At 34.8% G+C, this 12,492-nt stretch overlaps 2 protein-coding genes across 2 annotated transcripts; one reads left to right on the forward strand and one right to left on the reverse strand.

Annotated features, from left to right (window-relative positions):
• The first annotated feature begins 1,840 nt into the window (after positions 1 to 1,840).
• LOC143625811 (elongation factor Tu, mitochondrial-like) lies at positions 1,841 to 7,083 on the forward strand. The gene is made up of 12 exons (XM_077096050.1): positions 1,841 to 2,032; positions 2,428 to 2,503; positions 2,608 to 2,700; positions 2,788 to 2,862; positions 3,180 to 3,284; positions 4,113 to 4,203; positions 4,315 to 4,520; positions 5,447 to 5,530; positions 5,629 to 5,691; positions 5,777 to 5,839; positions 6,484 to 6,724; positions 6,820 to 7,083. Exons 1-12 carry the CDS (start codon positions 1,845 to 1,847, stop codon positions 6,888 to 6,890), a joined length of 1,356 nt encoding a protein of 451 aa, XP_076952165.1. The 5' UTR covers positions 1,841 to 1,844; the 3' UTR covers positions 6,891 to 7,083.
• A 933-nt stretch (positions 7,084 to 8,016) lies between these two features.
• LOC143625864 (uncharacterized) lies at positions 8,017 to 12,012 on the reverse strand. Its single transcript, XM_077096090.1, has 5 exons — positions 11,944 to 12,012; positions 10,606 to 10,768; positions 9,774 to 10,161; positions 8,919 to 8,975; positions 8,017 to 8,740 (listed from the first exon to the last, which is right to left on the reverse strand). The coding sequence occupies exons 1-5, from the start codon at positions 12,010 to 12,012 to the stop codon at positions 8,242 to 8,244; spliced, it is 1,176 nt and encodes a 391-aa protein (XP_076952205.1). The 3' UTR covers positions 8,017 to 8,241.
• Between the last annotated feature and the right edge of the window lie 480 nt (positions 12,013 to 12,492).

Raw genomic sequence — 12,492 nt, forward strand, 5'->3', positions numbered from 1 at the left:
AAAAAAATATCTAAGTATCGAACTCGACTAAGTAATTCATCTACATCTTTCTAAATTTAAACGGTGCATTATTTTTTTATGACAACTTGCAACTAAAATTTATCATTATTGATGTGATCCAAACCGAGCCGAAAATTCAAGCGTCTAGTTAATAGACATGTGAGCACTAGCCAAACCGACCTTGGTAAAAGACATCTTGGGTCTACCTTTCCCAACAATACCAAATAAGCAAACTTATAGTTCGCTTTAATCAGAACTGGCCGGCCAAACTAACAACTTTTGGCACAGCAACGTCATATAAAAGAGCTCGATCGTCATCCAAGTTGCTTTGATTTATTGAATAAAACTTTATTTTAGTAAGAATATGTACTACAAACACACGTAAAACGATAAATATATAAAGCGAAAGCAATAACACAAACACTTCACCTTATTTCATGATTGTTCTACTTTTGATCAATGATCTCTCTTTAGCTACACATATTTCCCGTTAGCACCCATACTAGACGTCGCTCTAAACTTAAGTTTTGCGCGGTCAATATAATTCGACACCCTCTCACTCAAAGTATCGTGCCTACTGACCGTTTTCACAACTTGAACATTAGAAGGAGCACTTATTTTCGCCCTTGTGTGGCGAATAAAACTATCAAATTTCGACTCACCAAATGTCTTCTGATCAGCTAACTTTTTTCCACCACTAGTATGGTCTTTCTTCATGATATTCGTTGAAGGAAACCGAACGTTTTTAACAGGTTTTGCATGATCATGAGGAGAAGCATGAGCATGCTCGATTTGGATCTCGTACCTAGCCACTGGCTGAGTGTTTGGAACCCGAGGTTTAGATGATCTACCACAGCACATCTTTATGCAAGAAGTCCTCGTTTGGTTTTTCACCATATGGTGATCACTGTTTGAGTTGTTAAGAGGCTGCATGGTTATTTAATAAGTGAATGGCTTATGGGATTTATTATATAACCCTTTAAATGCAAGCAAAATATATAAACAATGTCAGATAAAAGTTCCCAGGAATCATTCCGATCACACACTTCTAATTCGTTTAATCATTGAATTGGTTAGGGATTGTATTCCTCTATGTGTCGTGTAACACGAAGTGAAACGACCGTTTGTTTAATTATATGGTTGCAGGTGGAATAAGATTCTTGAATTGGCTAATTGGTGACCATCTTAATTCTTGAAGTAATGCTTATGGGTATTGTTATTAAGACATGGAATTGGATTCCGGGGGCTTGCAAAGTCTAAAGATGGAATACAAGTTCTAGGGATGTTAATTAATGGGTTTCTTGCTGTTAAAGGTGAGAACCTTATGCAATTTAGCCTAATATAAACAGAATAATTGGTAAGTTTTTGCAATTTTTATTATTAGTCATTAATAGGGATTAGGTTTTTTCTTGCATTTTTTTATTTTTTTTTTATGAATGGCAAATTTAACCGTACTTCTATACTAGTATTATTCTATCTTTTGACGACGACGGGAGAAGAACCTTCACATCTTGAAAAGACAAAATCTTATCTCAATACATTGGAACCTCTACGCTAGGCCAAAGACCCTCTGGTTATTAGGGTTTAGTTTTCTTTAGCTCATATGTCCATTATGGGTTCTAGTGTTTACCTCCTTGTAAGTCAGGGGCTGTTTGGGATTCCTTATTTTACCTTCTTATAACTTATCAATAAGTTACTAAGTTAATAAGCCCAGCCCAGCCCAGCCCAGCCCAACCCAATTAGAGTTCATTTTGATACGCCGAAACAAAACCCTTAACCCTGCTACACTCACAAGTGATCGATTGTTCCTTGGTAAACCCTTTGATCCCTTTCATCTTCCATCAATGGCGTCTGTTGCCTTCCGAAACTCTAATTCGAGCCGATTATTTAAACTATCTCCTCAATTACGCTCTGGTCTTCGAGGATCCGTCATATCAACTTCCGGTATTCCAATTACTGATTCGATTTCCGGAAATGATAACACCGTGGCTTCCAATCCGTGGTGGAGATCCATGGCCACTTTCACCAGAACGTAAGCTCTTTCTACGGATAATGTGTTTGCTTATATTAATTAAGATAATTAGGTTTTACGTTGATTTAAATTGCAAATAATGTAATCGTTGTTTGTTCGTTTGATTTGACTCTGATTAGGCTTTATGGTCAATAATTAGCTGGCTGATTTCATTTTGACTTTATATGTTTGACCTGCTAGGTTTTAACTTTGAGATTAATGCTGATAATACATGAAAACAGGAAGTATTAATGTTAATTTAGGTTTTGATTTCCACAGCTTGATTATTTTTTAAAAGTATTAATGATGATGAATCCTGAAGTGATTGTGTGATTAAACTTTATATGTAGGTTGATTACTATGTAGAAAGTCAGTAAAATTGTTTTTGAGTGTTTGTTGTATTTTATTTATGACAGTAAGCCTCATGTTAATGTTGGTACAATTGGACATGTTGATCATGGAAAGACTACATTGACTGCTGCAATTACAAAGGTTTGATTGCTTGATTTTATCATTTAGTTCATGTATTCTCTGACACCCGTTCCGTTTTTTTTAATGGAGTAAATATAATTTTCTTATGTTATGTGTTATTTTAGGTGCTGGCGGATGAAGGGAAGGCCAAGGCTATTGCTTTTGATGAAATTGATAAGGCTCCTGAAGAGAAAAAGAGGGGAATCACAATTGCAACGGTTTAGTATCTTTTTTTTTTTTTTTGCAGTTTAAATAATTCATGTTTTATGTTTTTATTTTATTTTTTTGTTGGTTTGGTCATGCAGGCTCATGTTGAATATGAAACTGCTAAAAGGCATTATGCTCATGTGGATTGTCCAGGGCATGCTGATTATGTTAAAGTAAGACATTTATTACATAACTGGTTTTATTGGTAAAAGATACAGATGTTAATGCTACAAGTTATGCCATGAAGAATGATTTTTTAACCTTGAACTAATAGCTACTGGGAAACTAACAACTAGGTGTTTATTGAATGGGATGAAACTCAAATTGCCCTAATAATTACCTAGCTGAACTTTTTGTAACTCAGTTCACTATCTTGTATTTTTTTAGTTGGGTTTATATTTAACCGGTTTGTTGGTTTATTTCATGTGAGTTTTTCACATAGATGGCTTTGTTAAGTTGTTCTGTTTCTGATGATTTGCTATAAATATAGAACATGATCACTGGAGCTGCTCAAATGGATGGTGGAATTCTAGTTGTCTCTGCACCCGATGGACCCATGCCACAAACAAAGGAACACATTCTTCTTGCACGTCAGGTTTGTTCGCTTTCACCTGTTTATACTTTTTGAATTTTGGATTGCGACAGATGATAGTTTTATGTCGGGTGAATGCTTTTGTTTCATAAAGAAGTATTTTTTTTAAATGGTTAATAGTTATTTGCGTTTAAGCTTCTATTTTTATAGCTTTTTGGCATCCGTATGATAGTCTCGTTCTCTATGAACATGAGGAAAATTGTCGGATGAGATACCAAACTAGGAATTTTAGGGGTGTTTGGACCTATATTTTAAAACTCATTATGTGTTTTTGAATAATCAGGTAGATAATTGCCTATAATACGTATTCTTTTGTTTAAAGTTGTGCTAACATTTGATTATCAAAGTAACTAATGAGAAAAGGACCAGATGGCCATTTTTACTAATGAGAAAAGGACCAGATGACCATTTTTTTAGATTGTTGAAGATCTTTATATCAAATATATTAATATCTTGTTTCTTATCTACTGCATAAATTTTCATATATGTATAAATTTTCAAATATATTAATATCTTGTTTCTTATCTACTGTATAAATTTTCATATACTGTATAAAATATGTGGATGAAAAGCTTATACCATAAATAAAACAGTTTTTTTTCTTATCATCAGTTTTGCAGCTGGTATGAAGCTGATTTAACCTAAATTGATCATTTAATCTTTAAATAATCAGAGCCAGGATCACTTTTTCAGTTAATTCGTATTTCATACTCTAAAAATTTATGATTGTTGAAAGATTGGGTAGCCTTAGATAATTTTAATGTACCCTTTTTGCATAATATTAATTTGAAGTTAAAAAAAGTTAGGATCAATGTCTATGTTACTGTGCAGGTGGGTGTTCCATCACTTGTGTGCTTTTTGAATAAATGTGACGCGGTTGATGATCCTGAGTTACTAGAACTCGTTGAGCTAGAGCTTCGAGGTAAATCTTAATCTTTGTCTCTTTTATACCTATTCACATTTAGGGTCCACTTAATTATTATTTGACAGTTTTGATATATTTCATATAAACTTATGTTTGTGATAATGACAGAGCTTCTTAGCTTTTATAAGTTCCCAGGGGATGAAATTCCCATCGTACGAGGTTCTGCCTTGTCAGCATTACAAGGCACTAACGATGAACTCGGAAAGAATGCTATTTTGAAATTGATGGAAGCTGTAGACGATTACATACCTACGCCTGAAAGGCAAAAAGAGAAGGCATTTTTAATGCCAATTGAAGATGTTTTCTCAATTGCGGTATTTACCGAGATTTCAAACTATGAATTTTTATGTTATTAAGCTCTTACCTTTTTAAAGCATCGGATCATTTTTTTAAATTATAATAAACATAAAAAAACATTGTACATATATGCTTCAATGATCATAAAGAGGCCCTATTAAAGTGGGTAGTTAATTGGGCCTCATCGGGTTTGGTTGCCCAGAAACAGTTTTGTCCATTAGTTTTCATATTTGTTAATAGTTAGCTGTGTTGAGTATGATTACAAGTATTATTTTAACAGCAATATATTTCTATTTTAATAAAAAATGTCTATGACGTTTTATGTGTAAAAAAGTAGAGGTGGCAATTTTCAACACAACATGAACACGGCAAGAAAATAATGAGGTTTTGGGTTGTCATATCCAACTTCTTTAATAAGCGTGCAATGCTCGAGTTGACCTGTCTAGTTAAACAAGTCGTGCTCGGTTGACCTGTGAACTTGCTTAATTAAGCTAGTTGACCAACTAAGTTGTTTATGATCCAGCCCATTTTTTACAGACCAGCAAACCAATTAACACATTAACAACTTGATTATTACTCGCCAACCCTAAATGGGCTGTACAATTTTAATTGTGTTAAGGCTGATTGGCTCACCCATTTTGATGATCTGTCTAACTCACTTTTCTACAAGCTGCCAAATCGTTTAACATGTTTACTACTTGATTGTTATCCGTCAATCTGTTTAGATAAACGGGCTACATGATTTTAAGCGCGCGCTAGGGTTGTTTTCAACACGAATAAAAATATGGTTTGTATTTGGGTTTAACAATTTAACACGCCAACTTACCAATCGCCACGATTTATATTATTGATTAAAAAAAGTTTTATTTAATTCAAATTTTATTCGAATCAGTTGATACACCTTGTAAGTTGTAACAATTTTGCCTTTTATTTCTCTTTCAAGGGACGTGGCACTGTGGCCACTGGACGTGTTGAACAAGGCACAATTAAAGTTGGTGAGGAAGTTGAGATTATGGGGTTAATGCAGGTATATTGTAGCATTTGCTGTCTTTGGTTGTTTGAATAATCATACATTTGATAGTGACGGCTTAATATAAATTCCTTTTTATTTTATTTTTGTTTTAGGGTTCTAAAAAAACAACAGTTACTGGTGTTGAGATGTTCAAGAAGAGTTTAGATCATGGTGAAGTAAGTGACTGTTTGTTCTTTGATAATTTTTTTCTTACCAAGGTTCCATGTGACATTAGTTGTATTTTTTTTCTTTATTTGCCAGGCTGGTGATAACGTTGGTCTCCTTTTACGTGGCATAAGCAGGACTGATATCCAGCGGGGACAGGTAATTAAACATTGTTCAAGCTACAACTTAATTCTGCAACCTTTATTTAGCTTCTGTGTTAGTTTGGTTTATGGTTTTTTGTCCAATACTTGGCAAAACGGTTAGGTCGGGTTGTATAGGGTAATGGGTCAGAACGAGTTTTTATAAAATATAGTCGTTTTGGTTTTAGTCAAATGGTCATTTTGGTTCACGTCTGAAATGGGCACGGGCCAAAACAAGCTGTTTTGAAAATGATATTTGTTGCTAAAACCACAATTTTTTGTTTGTTAGACCTGGCAATTTAACCCAAACATATAAAATGGGTGTGTTTGGGCTTTTGATGAGCTGCATGACTGTCACATGTAAAAGAACAAAATCTGAAAAACAAAAGAGCGGGCACGACGAGCCACGTGTTAGCTTGAGCTTTTGATGAGCTGAGCAGTGAGCCCTAGGTTTCAGCTCGTTGAGATAAACAATCCAAGTCGGCTTGTCCTGGTTTGTAAACGTGCCTAGCCTGTACCCACTGTGGTTCGTCTTGTCTTGTTTAAGACGATAGAATGCACATCTGTTTATGAGGTTACTGCAGTTTTCTACTTAAGCTTGGTTCTGTAGTGAACATCTGTGTATTTTATAAATATAAATGCATGTTGATATTGTTTAAACAGGTGATTGCAAAGCCTAATAGTGTAAAAACGTACGCTAAATTCGAGGCAGAAATATATGTTTTGACAAAGGATGAAGGCGGGCGTCACACAGCCTTTTTCTCAAATTACAGACCTCAGTTTTATTTGAGGACTGCTGATGTCACTGGGAAAGTGGAGTTACCTGAAGATGTTAAAATGGTTATGCCCGGAGACAACGTCACTGCTGCTTTTGAACTTATTACCCCTGTTGTTCTTGAACCAGGTTAGCTTCTTTATTCTTATACGTAACTTGTTGAATTTTACACAGTTGATTTTATAAAAACTTGGCACTTATACATATATATGTTTGGTGTACAGGACAAAGATTTGCCCTTAGGGAAGGAGGTCGGACAGTTGGTGCAGGGGTAGTTTCAAAGGTGATAAGCTGATAAGCGCGTTGTTTTTTATTTAATTTTTTGAAATTTATCTCCACTTGGTTCTCAGGAATAGGTAAGAAACATAATTTTGCAACATTTATTTGTTGTCTTTGTCTAACAGCAGTTTAATTATGCAACTACAGCCTTGATTAATTATTTTGAATTATTTGTATGGTATAGCAAGTTAGCAACCCACCTCTTATTTGTTAATAATTTGGGTTTGCTTTGCAATTTTTTACCTATAAAGTTAAAGTAATAGTTAAAATAATAAGTTCCTTTTATTAATAACAAAGTGCAACTTGGTTGCTATACATGTTTGAAATGTTGAGTTACTGAAAGAAACAATGGTCCAGTTTATTTAGTGCGCATAACAAAACCAACACGAGTAGTCATCATCTTTACGACTCTTACCTTGTTTAACTGTCCAACAACCATAACATTGCAGACCGACCCTAGCCACGTTACAGACATTTTTTGCAGCAACTGAGAAAATACCAGCAATCATCAATGGAATTTGTAATCTCTCTTGGGTTTTTAGCAGATTTTGTAAATCTCTCGATCAAATTGAGTAGGGTGTTTATCGAGCCTGAGCTGCTGAATGCTAGATTTCCCTAGCTCTAGACGGAATATGTGTGACATCATAAGTATGCAGAGGTCAAAGGGTTGGCGGATATATTTGGATCTAGCCTTATTGTAGCCGAACTAACTCTTGAATTTATCAACTATATTGCGCTTAAGTTGGACCACATCAAGCTGGCCGAATTGGCTGAACCAGCTTTCCTGATAACCAAATTGTTTGTTACCTGAAACACAACACAGAATAAATTTATTGGTCGTGTTCAACTTTAACCCGCCAACTTGGCATAGTTGACACCCTATTTACATTTAACCCTAATAGCTTACGTAACTTCGGGTTTCGAATCAAATTCAAATTTGTGATGCTCTAACTAGTTGGACTTCAAAATCACATTCAATTCGTATTATTTTTATAACATTAATTATTTTTGTTTTCTTTGATATTTTTTTCTCATAATTCATTTTGTTCAAATCAATCCGAATTCAAATCAATTTTTCGATTTCTAATTTGAATGCCTAGGCTTGCATTCGGATTTTCAAATTCGAATAACACATCTGACACGATAAACACCCGTTGAGACGACAACACAATATAATACAATGATTCGCAAAATTGTTGTTGCAATTTACAAATCCACATATTAAATTTTATGCAAAACTTGATCAAACAAAGATCAACTCCAAAATCCAAATCAGATGACCAAAGTTGCTTAATCATCAATTCCCCTATTTCACCCCAATTGATTTACACCATCTTATATCTTCCCATGAGCTCACTATTTCTTCTTTAAGCAAGCCTTAACACCAACACTGCCAATATTGTTGCAGCTCTAAAATATATTTCCTTCACACTTCTATCCAATTCCTTCATCATTTCTTCATCTTTCAAGCCTTTTTTCTTGCTTGAATTTCTATTAATCATCATGATCGTATCCCTCAGCCTGTTCACGGCCCATGAAAGCCACACAAGGCCCAGCCCGAGGCCCGTGTTGAGGAGTTTTGATGTACAAAATGGCACTCTGCCACTAGCTAATTTGCACACAACCGAAAATAGAACCGCGATTCCTGTTCCTGCAATGCTGGCTGAGAACTGAGTTAGGAAACTCGGTAGCTCGGGGCCCGATTTTTTTAACAAGGGAATTGCTGATTTCCCGTTTCGGTTTTTGTCGTATATTACTGATAACAGGCTTTCACAGGCTTGAATGTAGTTGGTTCTGTGTTGGATTGTCGTCTTGTGACGGGACCCTTTCTTCTTTGTTGTTGACTTCGGTTTGACTTTCTCAGGACTGTGTTAGATATTGACTGGTCAACACATATTTTGACAAAGTATAACATAGCTATCACAATTGTGTCATATTTTGAGGAGCGGCCCCTTTGACCTCATAAGTCAAAAAATTGCATAATGACGTTACGGGTCAAATTGACTGATCAACACATATTAGGATATAAAATAAATAGACATACCTCTTCAGAGGAGCAATGATTAAGGTTTCAAGCTCCAATGCTGATCCATAATCCAGTCTGTTTATGACAACATAATTTCAATTTTCGAGAATCAAAAGTGGCCATTTTGACCCGTTTACCCAAAATGGGTCAGTTTGTTGGTTTGTTTGTTTTGTTTTGTTTTGTTTTTTTTTTTAATCTCCAACAGGTCAAACAGGCAAAGAATTAAACTTCACTAACAGTTTGATTACTGTTTACAAATTAAGTTTTTTAGAATTCTTATTTAATACATAAATTCTGTATAACATAATGGACAAAATAGTGTCGACGGGTCAGCCCAACCTGGCCTAACATGTTTTAACCGGTACAGGTCTGGCCTGTTGTTACCCAACGACAGGGGTGTACTTGTGAGCAACTCGAGAGATTGGCTTGGTAAAAGCTCGAATCGAGTTGAGCTTAAAAGAGCTCGAGTTTGAGTTTTAGAAACAGAGCTTATTTCTTTACAAAACTTATGAACCACATGAAGAATTATATATCCCCCCCCCCCCTTTTTTGTTTCCGTTTTTTCAGACTAAGGGTATTCTGGTCATTTCTTGAAAAATTTAACAGAAAAGTTAACCTCCATTTATTTTAGGGACCAAAACCATAATCTGGACATATTTTAGGGACCAAAATCGTAATCTGGACATATCACAGGGACCAAAACTATATGTTTTTATCTACCTTAAAATATAAATAAAAAGTTTATTATAAATTTATATAAATAATTATTAATTAATAGATAATAAATGAGCTGAGCTCGAGCCTAGTCAAACTCGGCCTCAGCTCGATGTATACCCAGCGGGCCACTTGCCATTCACACGGGCATACACGCACCTATTAAAATGGGGTACCAACGACTTCCTCCAATTAGTCGAGTTCTTTGACAAATAAAACTCAGAAAGAATCGAAAGTATGTCCTTCATCTCAATTCTAGTGCCAGCCAATGACACATGTCCGTCTTCATCAATTGTAATTTCAGAATGTCGAACCAAATCACCAACAAAATCGATTAACGGTTTCCGGGAATCAAGTTCTAGGTTCTGATAAATAAGCTGAGAATCCATGTGAACAATATCAGGAATATACCGCTTGCAGTCGGTTTTCATGGTTTGGAGGGTCGTTAGGCCCGAAAGTGATAATAGATCCGGCTTATCTTTCTCCATTTCAATTAAACCCGACACTGGAAACTTGAAGTGGAAAAGTGTCGAGTTCGGGCAACAATCTGTCGAGAAGGGTTATAAAAGTAGTAAGATTATTGCTACTGGCATGCAAAGTTTAGGGGTTTATTTTTATTATTATAAGTTTTCCAATGGTAAGGGTAGTTTGGTCATTTAACATACACTCTTTTGGAAAACTAACGCCATCCATTCCAAGGATCATCTGCGTTATGCTTTCAAAATAGTAGGAACCATACATGTTATTTTTCAAAAATTAAGGACCAATAACATGTATCATGTTTAATATATCTTATTATTATTATATTAAATTAGAAAAAAATAAGTAATTTTACTCTACCATTTGACATTGGTTTTGTTGCAGCTAATATCAACTAATAATCAGATAATTATAGGTAAAAGTAGTTTACAAAAACACTATAAACTGATTATTAAGATTTAAAGTTGCAATAATAAGATAATTAATTTCAAAAAGAGAGAGATTAGTGAACCTTGGATGTCGATGAGTGCAGGCTTTGTAATAGTCTGGTCAATCATGACAATTTGCTTGTTATCGAATAACTCGTTTATCGGCTTCCATGCGCCCGCATTCTGTTGTGGGCCCACATTGAGGGGACTTGAGCGTATGACATCATCACGTAAACCATGAATGTCCTGCAATAAGGACATAACATTGAAGAATTAAAAATGGCAAAATGGTAAATACATGCATTTAGATAACAATGATATATTATAAACTTTTAAAGCCATCATACAGGTTGGGCATATAAAACCATTGTTCTTGCAATATACAAATTAAAAACATATTTTGTAAATATGATTTTTTTTTCGGAAAACAATCAACCATGAAAAATAGCCCCATGTTAAGTTTAACTTCTTTTGACATGATCCGAATTATATGGTTCCCTAAGACCATAATTCATTCATTTCCCATAAATTTTATGCTTCTTTTTCACACAATAATATCCCAAATAGTATGACGGCAAGTGACCTGAGTGCTTATTAAACGATCTCAGTTCAATCGGGTCTAATCCATCAAGTTTGAATTCAAGTAAAAATATGATCTTGAAACATATAAGAGGCGTTGACTTTACGTTTATAGGATCTCAAATCCAACTTTGCTAGAGCAACTCAAGTCATAATTATGTATGCATTTAATTGATTGCTAATATGAAAGTGAAGTGTGTAAACTAATATATATATATATATATATATATATATATATATATATATATATATGTCATAACAAAGCATCCAATTGCCTCCTCACAAAAACTGTATAAACCACAATCTAAATATCTAATCCTACCCTAAGCCATCAAATCTAACAATTTTACACAATAAACCAATGCAAAATTCAATAAAAAGAAAAAAGTCAAAGCTAGTGATATAAACACAAACAAAACAGTTGAATTAACATAACCAACTGAAATTTGAATAATAATAATAATAATCAGAACATATTCAACATACCCAACTGAAATTTGAAGAATAATTGAGCAAAATCAGCATGCCCAGCTGAAATTTGTAGAATAATTGAGCAAAATCAACACACACAATTGAAATTTGAATACTAATGGAACAAAACCACCACACCCAATTAAAATATGAACAATAATCGACCAAAATCAATATGCCCAGTTGAGATTTGAATAATAATCCAATAAATTCAACATATCCAATTGAAATTAGAAGATTAATAGAACAAAACCAACACACCCAGTTGAGATTTTAATAATAATCGAACAAATTCAACACACCCAATTGGAATTGAAGACTAATCGACCCAAAATCAGTAACTAAGAAAGCTAAAACAGTCAATCAATCACCTTGGGTAATCTATTGAAGCCTTGTTCAGGACCAAAGACGAGGGTAGGAAGATACCCATTAGAAGCCATGGGGCTTCAATACAATATGATACGATAATAAGCGGGAGAAACAGATAACACAAGAAGATATGGTATGAAATTAATTAAACCCAAATAAATCTTGTTTCTGGGGTCGATTGTGTGGGTCACAAATCCCTACATCTTTTTTGTAGTCTAGTGTTAGCAATGAGGTTGTGGATTCTCTGGAAAGATCACGGCGTTTTGGTTGGCGAGGATTAATACATGATTTGGGATTTTTATGCTTCAATTATAATTATTAATTGAAGAAACACTAACCGACCCCGGGCAGATTACGGATAATTTGGGAGTTAAATAGATGTTTCCCACGAGGGGTTAGACCCGGCGATGATGGTTCTTCTGATAACCTGCAAAACAGACACCGTGAGCTCGTCACTGAGAAGGGGGTACCTCCTTGTGACCACCCTCCGGCGTGAGAATCAGACTAGATTGCTCTTGAATATAAGTGTATATTAAGAGAATGACTAGAGC

This window comes from Bidens hawaiensis, unplaced genomic scaffold (assembly GCF_021521415.1).
Source record: "Bidens hawaiensis isolate Kalapana, Puna unplaced genomic scaffold, B.hawaiensis_p1.1 tig00004242_1, whole genome shotgun sequence".
NCBI lineage: Eukaryota > Viridiplantae > Streptophyta > Magnoliopsida > Asterales > Asteraceae > Bidens > Bidens hawaiensis.